The following is a 13,047-nucleotide window of genomic DNA, read 5'->3' as shown; positions in this document are numbered from 1 at the left end:
TATTTATTTCTCTCTCTCTCTCTCTCTCTCTCTCTCTCTCTCTCTCTCTCTCTCTCTCTCTCTCTCTCTCTCTCTCTCTCTCTCTCAATACAATATATTTGCCTCGTGTCTGCGCTTTAACGCTTTATCGACCCATAAAAAAACTACACACATTCTCCATCTCTCTCTCTCAGCCTCCTTTCTTTTATATCTCTCTTTCCCTCTCTCTTTGTATCTCCCTCTCCCTTTCCTATCTCCATCCTTTTCTCTCTCCCTCTTTCCATCTCTCTCACTAATATGGAGCTTCCTACAATATGGTCGTAGGTCAGACTTCTCTTGGGATTCTGCATCTCTCTCTCTCTCTCCCTCCTTTCCTCTTTGTCTATCTCTTTTCGCCTTTCTTCTTCCTCCTACATATATACATATATGGCTCCTTCCTCCTCTTTCTCATCCTCTCCTCAGCCTTTTCCTCCCCCTCTCCCTACTTCATTATTACATGGGACGTCCAATAATGCAATACGAAATGAAAATTACTTTTCGGCGCGAACAACCTACTGGCTAGAGTTAAGCGCCTTCCAGGAAAAAAAGACTTCTTTTCAGAATAAGTTGAAGTTCAAACACCTGAACTGTCCTTGGCTATTTGATCGAGACCACTGAACTTGTACTGAACACACTACCGAAAAATCCTAAAATCTATTGTCTGAAATGCATAACCCTTGATGGAAATACAAAAGAACAAATCGTGAAACTAAAAATATGAACAAATCGTGAAACTAAATATCAACAGTGGAATCAATTGAAATAACCCAAGTATAATCGTTCATACCCGAGTCCAAAATCTACTCACTTTTCTTCTTGGGTAGTTTCATATGTTCGTTTATCATATTATACTACTTATATTGTCCAATTTCAGGGATTTTCCCTGTTTTCCCTCTCCTCGTCCCTCCATGTAATTAGCTTTTTCTCTGTACCTTTTTCTGCCTCCTTTACATACCTTGTCTTTGTTTGTGTTTGTTCTTATTTTGCCATTGCCTTGTCATGTTCTTATATTATTTCTTTTTCTTTGAGTTTTTGTTTCATCATCTGTTTCTTCTTCACATTTTCCTTTGTTCCTGTTTTGTTATCGCAAGTCACTTATCTCCTAGACCAGGGGTTCTTAACCTTTTAGAATTGGCGGATCACTATTGATAAACCAAAAATCTCGCGGACCACTTGAGATTATGTATGTATATGCAATCAATTGTACATTGTACACGCTATGTGACAAGAAAAGAACAAATCGTGAAACTAAATATCAACAGTGGAATCAATTGAAATAACCCAAGTATAATCGTTCATACCCGAGTCCAAAATCTACTCAATGACCCTCACACGCAATGGTTCAAAGCTTCTTGAAAAACTACCAGGGGCTTACACTAATACGAGATTTCTCACCTATTCAATCTCAGTAGAACAGAGTTGGTCCTCGAGCCATTCCAGGTCACCAAAACGGGCCCAAAATTCAACATTTAATTATATTTAGCTATGTACATAATTATGTACCTACTGATATTTTGTCCCAAAAGCATTGATATGTAATTTCAGTTAAGACTGAGGCTACCTCGATAGTGTAGATAGTGTTCAAGCAAACCTTTTAATTTGTAACCTCGTAAAATGACGCTTCTAACTTATATCGCTTTCGAGCCATTCCAGGTCACCAAAACGGGCCCCAAATTCAACATTTAATCATATTTAGGTATGTACATACCTACTGATATTTGTCCCAAAAGCATTGATATGTAATTTCAGTTAAAACTGAGGCTACCTCGATAGTGTAGATAGTGTTCAAGCAAACCTTTTAATTTGTAACCTCGTAAAATGACGCTTCTAACTTATATCGCTTCTGGTACTACTTAAAACCTAGCCCCCCTGGATTACGTGTCCAGCGAACTACCTCTTAGCTGGTAGGGCTTCTTGACCACACATATTAGTAGCTTACTGCTGGAGTAAAGGAATTTTTCAGTCCTATTATCCGAGCAATGTGAAGCATTAATATCCCCAAGAAAGTCCCTGCTCTTGTGATTCATCAAGTGTGACGAAGGCAGAGATATTGTTACACAGTCCCCTAGTCCTCTGTTTAGAAAGCCCCCTCAAGGTACACTTCAGATGGCCTTGGTAGTGAGAAGTGTCCACGGGGATTTGAACCCGCGACCTCGGGACTCGATGGCTACCTAGTGGATTACGTGTCCAGCGAACTACCTCTTAGCTGGTAGGGCTTCTTGACCACTTATATTAGTAGCTTACTGCTGGAGTAAAGGAACTTTTCAGTCCTATCCGAGCAATATGAAGCATTAATATCCCCAAGAAAGTCCCTGCTCTTGTGATTCATCAAGTGTGACGAAGGCGGAGATATTGTTACACAGTCCTCTGTTTAGAAAGCTCCCTCAAGGTACACTTCAGATGGCCTTGGTAGTGAGAAGTGTCCACGGGGATTTGAACCCGCGACCTCGGGACTCGATGGCTACCTAGAGATACCACGTGGCTTGGAAAGTACCACGTGTAAGTCGAGATGAGAAGTGAATGATCCGATTGATGCACAGTTGGAATATTCCGCGATTTATCACCACCTTTTTGATGGGCAATAACATTTGTATAGGCTGTCTCAGAAGTTATTGGACTCCGATTTTTACTTTCTATTGTTTTTGTTTGAGATTTAGATATTGCTAGTTCATTCAAAGTTTTAGTGACAAGAGATAGATTTTAGCATCGCGTTAGGTACCATCTATTTAAGACTTTGTATCTCCGTTCGCCCTGTTGCAAAAGAATCCGCTTCGTAACTGAAATGGAGTAGCTTTGCTTAAATTCCTGAGCTAGGAAAACGCACTATGTTCGAGTAAAGTATCCAAACTTTCCCTCTTTCTATGGCCTTTTTAGAGATAATTGTAAATGTTCAAAACATGTTATCCACCCTAAATGTTTTTCATATGGACTTCAATTGAATCGTCATTTCATACCGAATCCATTTCAGAGAAATATAACATTTCCAATATTTTTTGCGTTGAAGGCCACAAAACCATATTTTTTCGGAACCCAAGTTTTTTCTACGCGTATCCCTTGACGTCATTTGCTGATGATGTGTTTTAAACGTGTATTCCTTCATAAGTTGACAATAAAACATGTGTTTCTTCGGGAGATCAACATGTGTTCTAGTGAGCTAGGACCTGATGTAATTAGTGCAAAGTCATGTGCGACAAAAACCCAATGGAACACCTCTTGTGTCAGAGTTTAACCCGAATTGTCCCAGAGTATCTACTGAAAAATATTTATGAAAAATTAGAAATAAATAACCTTTGATCCATTTTATTTTGTGTTAAATAGAAATACTGGTTCATATAATTCGAGTTAACAAACGGTTTGTGGGAGCTAAAACGAAATGGATCAAAAAATTATTGAATTGCAAAAAAGAAGCATTTAAACTTTTGAAGCTCTACTTACTCCTATTTCCTCGAAATAATGATAATAGAAATCAAAGTAATAAGTGCTGAAGCTAAATAATAATGTCTGTGACTATCAAAAGGTAAATGCAATAATAATATGATTTTTTGCAAATACACAGCTATCACACACGATTATCATGTATTTCAATCCATTCTTTAATCCATTCAGCTTGCTCTAAAAAACTATTCCGTATTTTAGCAGGCTAAAACTGGCAGTATTCGAAAGACGGAAAGACCTAACTTGTAATTCCGACTTGACGGGGACTGTGCGGGAAGGAATCTAGGGCAGTGATTATGAGTGTTTTTGGGTGCCATTGGGAGACGTAGAGTTGTCTGATTTTGGGGCTTCCATGTTAACCACAGTCACTGATGGAGGCACCAGGGGGACACCGTTGATGTAACCCACGGATGAGTACGTGCTTGGGACGGTCACTTGGGGTAATGTTCCCGAGGGGACGAGCACCAAGACATGGTTGTTATTGGCGTCCGTCGTCAGGAAATATTGTCCCGAGGGGATGGACACCAAGACTTGGTTGTTATTGGCGTCCGTCGTCGGGAAATATTGGGTGCCCACAGTTCCTGTAATGGCAGTTTTGGAAACGACAGACACGGCTGGGTTGGGCACTATCGCAGGACTCAGGATGCTCTGTCCTGTAAGTGGGTTCACGCCCACGATGGTATGGGTGAGCGTTGGCACACCGTTGATGATCTGATGGACGGGAATGTTGGCTGGATAGGCGACACTGGGTATGCCAGGGATTTGGATACGGGGCAGCACAGCCGGATTCAGGATGACTTGAGAGCCGAGAATTGTCTAAAAGGGGAGAGAAAAAGGATTTTTTTTTTTAATATTAATAAAAGAACAAAGAAAGAATGGACTTTAAATCGTTTAAGATTTTAAAAGAACTGAAAGGATCTCCTATCGTTGTCCCATTCACTAAGTATGTATTCAAGGTCCCCAAAAACACAAGAAATAGCATGCCTTTGCATGTCCGCTATCTTAATAACTAAAATTAGAGAACATTTTAATTTTCTAGAACATTTTTTGAAAATAAGAAACAGCGAGAAGTTATACTATGAAAATAACGCGAAATTCGACTAAATTGTTGCATTTGCATACACAGAAACATGTACATGTATAGTTTTGCTCTTCAATCTTAGTTGAAGAATAATCGAAGAAGTATGCACAATTTCATCTGAAAAGGGATCAATCCTGTCCTTGTTTGCAAATTTTAAAGGTGTTCTTTGCTGAAATTTCGTTTTTCTGCTTGATATGGCTTTTGTTCAGGTGTCTGACACTGAGTGCGTTTGATCGAACAGAAATTTCGGGCTATTATGCTGAATATGTCTACGTTTTGGGATGAGGTTTGTGAGAAATGAAAAACAGTGCGAATGTACATCGAAAAAACGGCTTGACCGATTTTGATGAAATTTTTTGTGGTTGTTGAGAAGAGTACTGAGGGTGACATAGGCTATTTAAATTTGTCAAATTCCATCCCGATTCAAAATGGCAGCACCTCAAAGTTATGACTCTTATGCCACGCTGATCCCGTACAAAAAACGGGTCAACCACTAGTTCATAATTTTTGATTAACAAGTGCAATAACACTTGGTTTACCTTCCTATAGGTTCCCTAAATCCCTAATCAACTTTTCCCGAGGGTATATAGAAGAAAAATAAAGTACATAATAACAAAACATTCAATCGATGTTAAAAACGGAATCGAATAACTTAGGAGCTGGGTCAAGAGATGTCGGTAACGAACCATTTCTCTTAGCATCTCTCCTCTCAGCCTGTCCTCATTTATCTCTAAAAAGAGAGATTAGACCATCATTAACAAGATTATAAGAGATGTCCAGTAATCAACGATTTCATCCATCCAACTTTTATCTAGAACGATGTTTAGTGTGGAAGACACGGATTTCAAGATTCAACGATTTCATCCATCCAACTTTTATCTAGAACGAAAGACTCATTTGGAAAGAGAAAGAATGAATCGAAAGAAAAGAGAAAGGAGAGGAAGAGGGAGCTGGGTCAAGAGATGTCGGTAACGAACCATTTCTCTTAGCATCTCTCCTCTCAGCCTGTCCTCATTTATCTCTTCCTCCTCCTCCTCATTCTCTCCCTCCTCTTCCTTTTCCTCCCTCTTCTTCCTCATTCCCTCCCCTTCTCCTCAGCCTCTACGTATTTTTCTCATTAGTCTGAAGTATCACTGGCAGGATCCTCATTTTCCCATATTTCTCTTTTTTTATATATCTCCCCTTCTCCTCAGCCTCTACGTATTTTTCTCATTAGTCTGAAGTATCACTGGCAGGATCCTCATTTTCCCATATTTCTCTTTTTTTTATATATATATTCGGGTCGAGTGAAAAACATTTCCAAATAATGAAAATGTTGAAGAAGATGTTCGCAATAGAGGTACTCCAACAATGGGAGCAGACATGGCCAATACGCTTGTATACAATTGAAGCAGATGGAGTACAATCAGGATTTGTTATTCACAAATCTCGAAACCACTTGAAGCATAACTCATCAATTGAGAGCTGCCCCCTCGTCTGCTGCTGATTTCCTGAAGCATTATTTATTAGAAAGATGGTGCTGAAGCATTATTAGATGCTGCTAAAGAAGGGGCTCTTACTGAAGCAGCAGCATCCATAGTATTTTCATTGGAAGATGGTATTGGAACAAAAAGTTGAAGCATTGCTACTAACCAATATGAATAGATATATTTGAGTTTGATTCGATCGCGCGATGTTGGTTATAGAAGTCTGCTCTAAAGGTGTGTTCAAACATAGTCGACCAGCCGTCGATTGACGGACAGTCGTCTATGTGTGGACACACCTTAAAGCTGCGTCCACACAAAATCGACGAACATCAGTTAAGAGTGGACGGTTTCGATCGATTATTATCGATCTATTTTCGTTATGTGGACGTGTCAGTCGCCCGTCAATTGATGCTCGTCGTTGATTAATTCTATGAAGACAGTTGGACACAGCTTAATGTAACCGTGCCTCAAGGGAAATCGTTTGCATCGGATTTTTCCTCGCTCAAAACTGTCTTATTTCGGCGGAACCATTATGAAAGAAGCATAACTCATCAATTGAGAGCTGCCCCCTCGTCTGCTGCTGATTTCCTGAAGCATTATTTATTAGAAAGATGGTGCTGAAGCATCATTAGATGCTGCTAAAGAAGGGGCTCTTACTGAAGCAGCAGCATCCATAGTATTTTCATTGGAAGATGGTATTGGTACAAAAAGTTGGAGCATTGCTACTAACCAATATGAATAGATATTTTTGAGTTTGATTCGATCGCGCGATGTTGGTTATAGAAGTCTGCTCTAAAGGTGTGTTCAAACATAGTCGACCAGCCGTCGATCGACGGACAGTCGTCTATGTGTGGACACACCTTAAAGCTGCGTCCACACAAAATCGACGAACATCAGTTAAGAATGTACGGTTTCGATCGATTATTATCGATGTATTTTCGTTGTTATGTGGACGTGTCAGTCGCCCGTCGATTGATGCTCGTCGTTGATCAATTCTATGAAGACAGTTGGACACAGCTTAATGTAACCGTGCCTCAAGGGAAATCGTTTGCATCAGATTTTTCCTCGCTCTTCTTATTTCGACGGAACCATTATGAAAGCTTCAAAAACTTACTAGACCGTGCAAGAAATATATTTTGAGAGAAACCTTTTTTTTATCTGTTTCGTCAAAGTTCACAAGTCTGCTCCTTTTTTCGCCCCAGAAGATTCCTCCAGAGTGCCGTGATAAAAGTTGCACAATTTTCTTCGAACGTCAAAAGCCTGTCGAGTGAAAGTTTGATACTGAGAGAGCTGTCACCGCTTGAGTTTGATTGATGAATGGTTTGGATCGGAATGGGTGTCTTGGTTCTTGGTGTCCCACTTGGAGCTTTTGAATAATACATATGAGTCGGGATTATTTAAAGGGATAGTTTCCCATTATCCCATTCCCATTGTTGAGTGCTTTGGGATTGGTCGAATGGAAATGACCAATGTTTCTTTCCCTCCCTGAAGTATTGTGTTGAATGTTTTGTGGGAAATGGGAGAATCATCAACGACTGGACGTACCTCCCCAAGATAGATGTTATAAAATTGTGTCCTCCTGTACCATAGTTTAGCAGTACACGAGCCCAACGTTTTGATTGTGTCTGAACATAAAATCGCACTGAATTTGAATTTAGCTAATAAAAATACCTATGATTTGCTCTATCTCTAGTACATATTTCATTCTTATGATTAATTCTTCAGATATGTGACCAACTACTTATAAAGAAAAGGACTTATACTCGAATTCATTGAAAATTTGAGGGCTTCATCTCGTACCTACCCTAAATGTTTTTCATATGGACTTCAATTGAATCGTCATTTCATACCGAATCCATTTCAGAGAAATATAACATTTCCAATATCTCGTACCTATCCTACGAAAAGTGTGATGTTTAGATTTCGCTCGGCACGTGGCGTAGAGTGCATGTCGTTTTGGTCCCAGTTTCTCATTCGCCGATGAATGATCAAACACTCTCCTAATGATGTACTTAATGATAATGACCATAACGGTGCTGATGTATTCGCCCCACTTGGGAAGATAAACCATATACACATCCCAATATTTGAATGAGAAGAAGGCAAAGAATCGTTAAAACAATAAACAAATGATTTAATGACCTCGTCCTCCTTAATTTTTTTTTTAGCAAAATTATTCAAAAATTTAGAACACACAATATAAAAATGAGGACTTAGCACACACGCAACCATATGATTCACGAGGCCCACTTGAAATGGGAACATTATCCTAAATTCGAAGGTTTTTCTCTGTACGACACCCAAATTGATTTCCTTATCATAATTTTATGCTGATAACGCGTCCTGATTGTGTCCGCTCTGATTGTGTCCGCTTTTATCGAATCAAATTTAGGGGCCGAATCAATTTTGTTGATTTGCTCGTGGACCTCGATTCAAAATGGAACCCTGGAGATTTTTCAATTGGGCGTTTCATTTTTTAATCAAAGGTTGTGATGTTCTCATTAATCCAAATTTGAATTAAATTCGCTGACGGATTCGCTCGTGGACCTCGATTCAAAATGGAACCCTGGAGATTTTTCAATTGGGCGTTTCATTTTTTAATCAAAGGTTGTGATGTTCTCATTATTCCAAATTTAAATTAAGTTCGCTGACGGATTCATTTAGAATATTTAGATCCATGTGAATATAATCTTCACTTTTAATATTTGACAAAAGTGGACCGGGCTCCATGACCTTAATATTTTCACCAGTATAAAAATTAGATCGTTTGGAATTTCAGTGAGATGTTTCATTGATAATAATTACCTGTAAACTCTCAGTAAGATTTACTGAGTATTTTATCTACATTAAATTCGCTCTTAATCAGTTGATTTAATTTAACTCGATTGAAAAAAAAGTCTCCTGATGTTGGGATCTTTAATTGAGCTAAATGGACTCAAGGCTCATTAAGAGGACGTACTAAACCGCACCATTGTCCTCTTCAAACTTAAATCCGGTTGGCTTTGAACAATATCGAGATCGCCATAAGCGTAGTGAATGGAGATGTGACCTAGTTGAGAAAATTCCGGGTCTCTACAATACTTTTACGAAGAGGAAGTTTCAATTCACACACCTAGGGCTTCCCGGCGTAAACTAATCAGTTGAATAAAACCATGTGAAAAGTGACCGATTTGTAATGAAGAACCACGAAACCAGATATCCAATTCATTATCGTCTGGTGAGATATCCTTTGAAATCCAATCCCTAATATCCTGAACAATAGTCCCGTTGAATATTACTTTCATGTTCCTATCACTGGGATTTTTTATCTAAGAATTTTTGGGAAGAACGTGATTTCTCTAAGAGATTCTATTACCTGTTAGAATTAGATCACAAGACTTGGAATTTGTCGAAAAACCCAAATCAACCAATCTCATAGAAAATTAATTTGTGCCAAGAGGGGTACCTACTGCAAGTGCTCTTGAGGAGCCTGGTCTCGGGGCAGGAATCGGATGCCCTTGAGAAGTCTGGGCTTAAATCCCCCCTTAAAAACCCTGGGCCCGAAGCATCCTGGCCCCTTCTGTGAACGCCCCTGATACCATTATGTACGTGAGAATACCACTTGAGATGAGAACACATTACCTACCTGGTCCTAACCTCCCTACGAATTCAGGCTGATCTGACTCGGCAGTCGAGGATTTGACATTGAGTCTCTCGCGATGACTATAATAATAGTCACTACATGATGATACTTTTGATAATGATTGTTATAGTTATAATGACATTTATTGTAATGATGATGGTGATGACGATTGTCACCTCCCTACGAATTCAGGCTGATCTGACTCGGCAGTCGAGGATTTGACATTGAGTCTCTCGCGATGACTATAATAATAGTCACTACACGATGATACTTTTGATAATGATTGTTATAGTTATAATGACATTTATTGTAATGATGATGGTGATGACGATTGTGGTAATGATAATGATGATGGTGATGACGATTGTGGTAATGATGATTATTATGAAAATGGTGATGGTTAAAATGAAAATGACGATTGTGGTGATAGTTGGGATAATGAAATTAAGGAGCGTGGCAGCGCTCCGCCCCGCCAAGTCGAAAGTTTGACCGCTTGATACTTAGTGATACTGTAATAGTGACGCTGACTGTAATAGTGAAAATGGTACAGATGTTCAGGACCATACTACTGCTTTTATTGATATTCATGACAAATACTGTAATGATCAGTCTACTGCTTATGATGTTAATAGCTATAATGGTTCGATTGTGGTAATGATGATTATTATGAAAATGGTGATGGTTAAAATGAAAATGACGATTGTGGTGATAGTTGGGATAATGAAATTGATACTTAGTGATACTGTAATAGTGACGCTGTGTGACAGGTGACGCTGACTGTAATAGTGAAAAAGGTACAGATGATCAGGACCATACTACTGCTTTGAATGATATTAATCACAATTTTAGTAATAACGATGATATTGAACATCATAGTGATATTAACGCAGATTATAATAGTAAAAAAGGTACAGATTGTCAGGACCATACTACTGCTTTTATTCATATTCATGACAAATACTGTAATGACGATCAGTCTACTGCTTATGATGTTAATAGCTATAATGGTGGTGCATACTACTGGCTCATGCTCAAGCTCATACTAGTACTTATGATGGTGTTAATGACTATAATCACCTGCCTCGGTGGTGTAGTGGTCAAGGCGCTCGACTGGTAAACAGGAGGGCGTGGGTTCAATCCCAGCCGAGGTATGGAATTTTCTCCTCAACATAATTTGAGAATTTGACCACAATAATAATAGTAGTAGCCTACTGCTGGAGTAAAGGGACTTTTCAGTCCTATGCGAGCAGTATAAATATAATAAACACTATTATTATAATGATTGTTCATACTACTGCTTATGTTCATAGTAATCTTTCATACTAGTGCTTATATGATGATGCTAATACCTATAGTGCTGGTGTTGATTCGGATGATATCTAAAGTAAAACCTTGCCTCATTGTCAGGGACGGACGGATGTCTCGCGGGTTCCAATGGTTCTCAGGCGACAGGGTTGCTGATGTCATTTGTGATTTTGTGTGCCGTCCTTGTACCAATTGAGTTGGAGAGACTCTTTGAGAGAGGTCGCGTACTGTTGATCTAGCGCCTTGTGGGCTTGATGATGTTTGCCCTTATACATTGTCTTCTTTTACATGGATTTTACCTAACTTGTTTTCTATCTTACTACATATTTTGACTTACCTTTGACGAACAGAGAACAATCCAAAGCAGGGCCACACGGTTCGGAGCCATTCTAGTGACTACTTCAAGGTTTTCAAGTAGCTTGCTTGTTCAAATAGAAAATGATCCATCGCGCTGCAGTGCTAGAATTGTCTGCCCCGAATGAAATGGCTGTATTAGCTCACAAGTGTTCCCTTGTGCCATTTTTTGGGTATGGGATTTATGGGAGAACTTCGAACAACATCTTTCTAACTCCCCATGAGCTCACGTGACGTGATAGTAGTTTGTTAGTAGTTACCTTAACATCATCTACATTTCAACAGCAAACGTATGTTGACGGCTCAAAGGGGAACCGTCAGATCTCCAAGGTAAAAGGGACAAGGACAGGGAGTAAGAAGTGATTGGTTATTGGTACCACCACTCTCAATAATAAGGGGTTGGGGGTGGCAATGGAAATCTTCTTTCTCCCTGCACTGGGCTTTCTAGGACCACTACTAGAGCAAACATTGTGTGAATCACTACTTGTCGGGAATTTGTATAAACAACAACTACTAGAGCAGACTTTGTGTAAACCACTACTTGTCGGGACTTTGTATAAAGAATAACTACTAGAAAAGTTTGTTTTTAATAATTTTCTTCCATGACACCTCTCGAAATGGTGCTAAATCAAACTAAGAACGAACATTAACCTTGGTTCTTCATTAATTAGCCACGCGCGAAGAGGGCGTGAGAATGAGTTTGCGTGGAGATTGCACAAAGTACAAAGGTGTGTCTACACATCGTCGACCGGCCGTCGGTCCACATCGGTGTGTGGATACGGCTTAAGAAAAAGAACTTAATTTCAATTTAAAAGTAACAAAATAATTGCAAAAAGTACTCAGTGACAAGTCACATTACACCAGGTCCAGACTGAAAAGTCTTTTTATCCCGTCAGGTTGATCTCTGTAATGGAACAATTCCGAAGACTTCTGCCCCGCTTGGAATTCGAACGCAGAACTAGCCTACTGCTGGAGTAAAGGGACTTTTCAGTCCTATGCGAGCAGTATAAATAAGCACTATTATTATTATTATTATTATTAGTATTATTATTATAATGGTTGTTCATACTACTGCTTATGTTCATAGTAATCTTTCATACTAGTGCTTATATGATGATGCTAATACCTATAGTGCTGGTGTTGATTCGGATGATATCTAAAGTAAAACCTTGCCTCATTGTCAGGGACGGACGGATGTCTCGCGGGTTCCAATGGTTCTCAGGCGACAGGGTTGCTGATGTCACTTGTGTGCCGTCCTTGTACCAATTGGGTTGGAGAGACTCTTTGAGAGAGGTCGCGTAGTGTTGATCTAGCGCCTTGTGGGCTTGATGATGTTTGCCGTTATACATTTGTCTTCTTTTACATGGATTTTACCTAACTTGTTTTCTATCTTACGTTTGCTGTTGAAATGTAGATGATGTTCAGGTAACTACTAACAAACTACTATCACGTCACGTGAGCTCATGGGGAGTTAGAAAGATGTTGTTCGAAGTTCTCCCATAAATCCCATAACATAGTAGGTGATTCTGTTCATGATAGCTTCACTGCCCTCATGTCACGTGGTGTGTTAGTAGTGTGTTTCTACCTTTAGAGTCTTTGGTATTTGAGCCTTTTGAAGAGGTCTATTTCTCTAGTCTATATTTGTAAAATGATGATGGTGATGACGATTGTGGTAATGATGATTATTATGAAAATGGTGATGGTTAAAATGAAAATGACGATTGTGGTGATAGTTTGGATAATGAAATTGATACTTAGTGATACTG

The 13,047-nt window shown here is 39.2% G+C and overlaps 2 protein-coding genes across 3 annotated transcripts in view; one reads left to right on the top strand and one right to left on the bottom strand.

Moving 5' to 3' along the window:
• The window catches only part of LOC103505505 (speckle-type POZ protein A), a 144,028-nt gene that overhangs the window by 24,063 nt on the left and 106,918 nt on the right, over window positions 1-13,047 (top strand). The gene's annotated exons all lie outside the window — the stretch shown is intronic.
• On the bottom strand, window positions 2,620-11,430 carry LOC103505504. The gene is made up of 2 exons (XM_008469843.3): window positions 11,265-11,430; window positions 2,620-4,269 (listed from the first exon to the last, which is right to left on the bottom strand). Exons 1-2 carry the CDS (start codon window positions 11,313-11,315, stop codon window positions 3,748-3,750), a joined length of 573 nt encoding a protein of 190 aa, XP_008468065.1. The 5' UTR covers window positions 11,316-11,430; the 3' UTR covers window positions 2,620-3,747.

This window comes from Diaphorina citri, unplaced genomic scaffold (genome assembly GCF_000475195.1).
Source record: "Diaphorina citri unplaced genomic scaffold, Diaci psyllid genome assembly version 1.1 scaffold179, whole genome shotgun sequence".
In the NCBI taxonomy this organism is placed as follows: Eukaryota; Metazoa; Arthropoda; class Insecta; order Hemiptera; family Psyllidae; genus Diaphorina; species Diaphorina citri.
Note: the sequence above shows the minus strand (reverse complement) of the source record. Positions and strands in the feature narration are given on the sequence as shown.

Coding starts and splice junctions, on each gene's coding strand:
- LOC103505504 (XM_008469843.3), bottom strand. CDS start 11,315: ATGGCTCCGAACCGTGTGGCCCTGCTTTGGATTGTTCTCTGTTCGTCA. Junction 4,270..11,264: donor TTGTTCTCTGTTCGTCAAAG/GTAAGTCAAAAT, acceptor CTCCCCTTTTAG/ACAATTCTCGGCTCTCAAGT.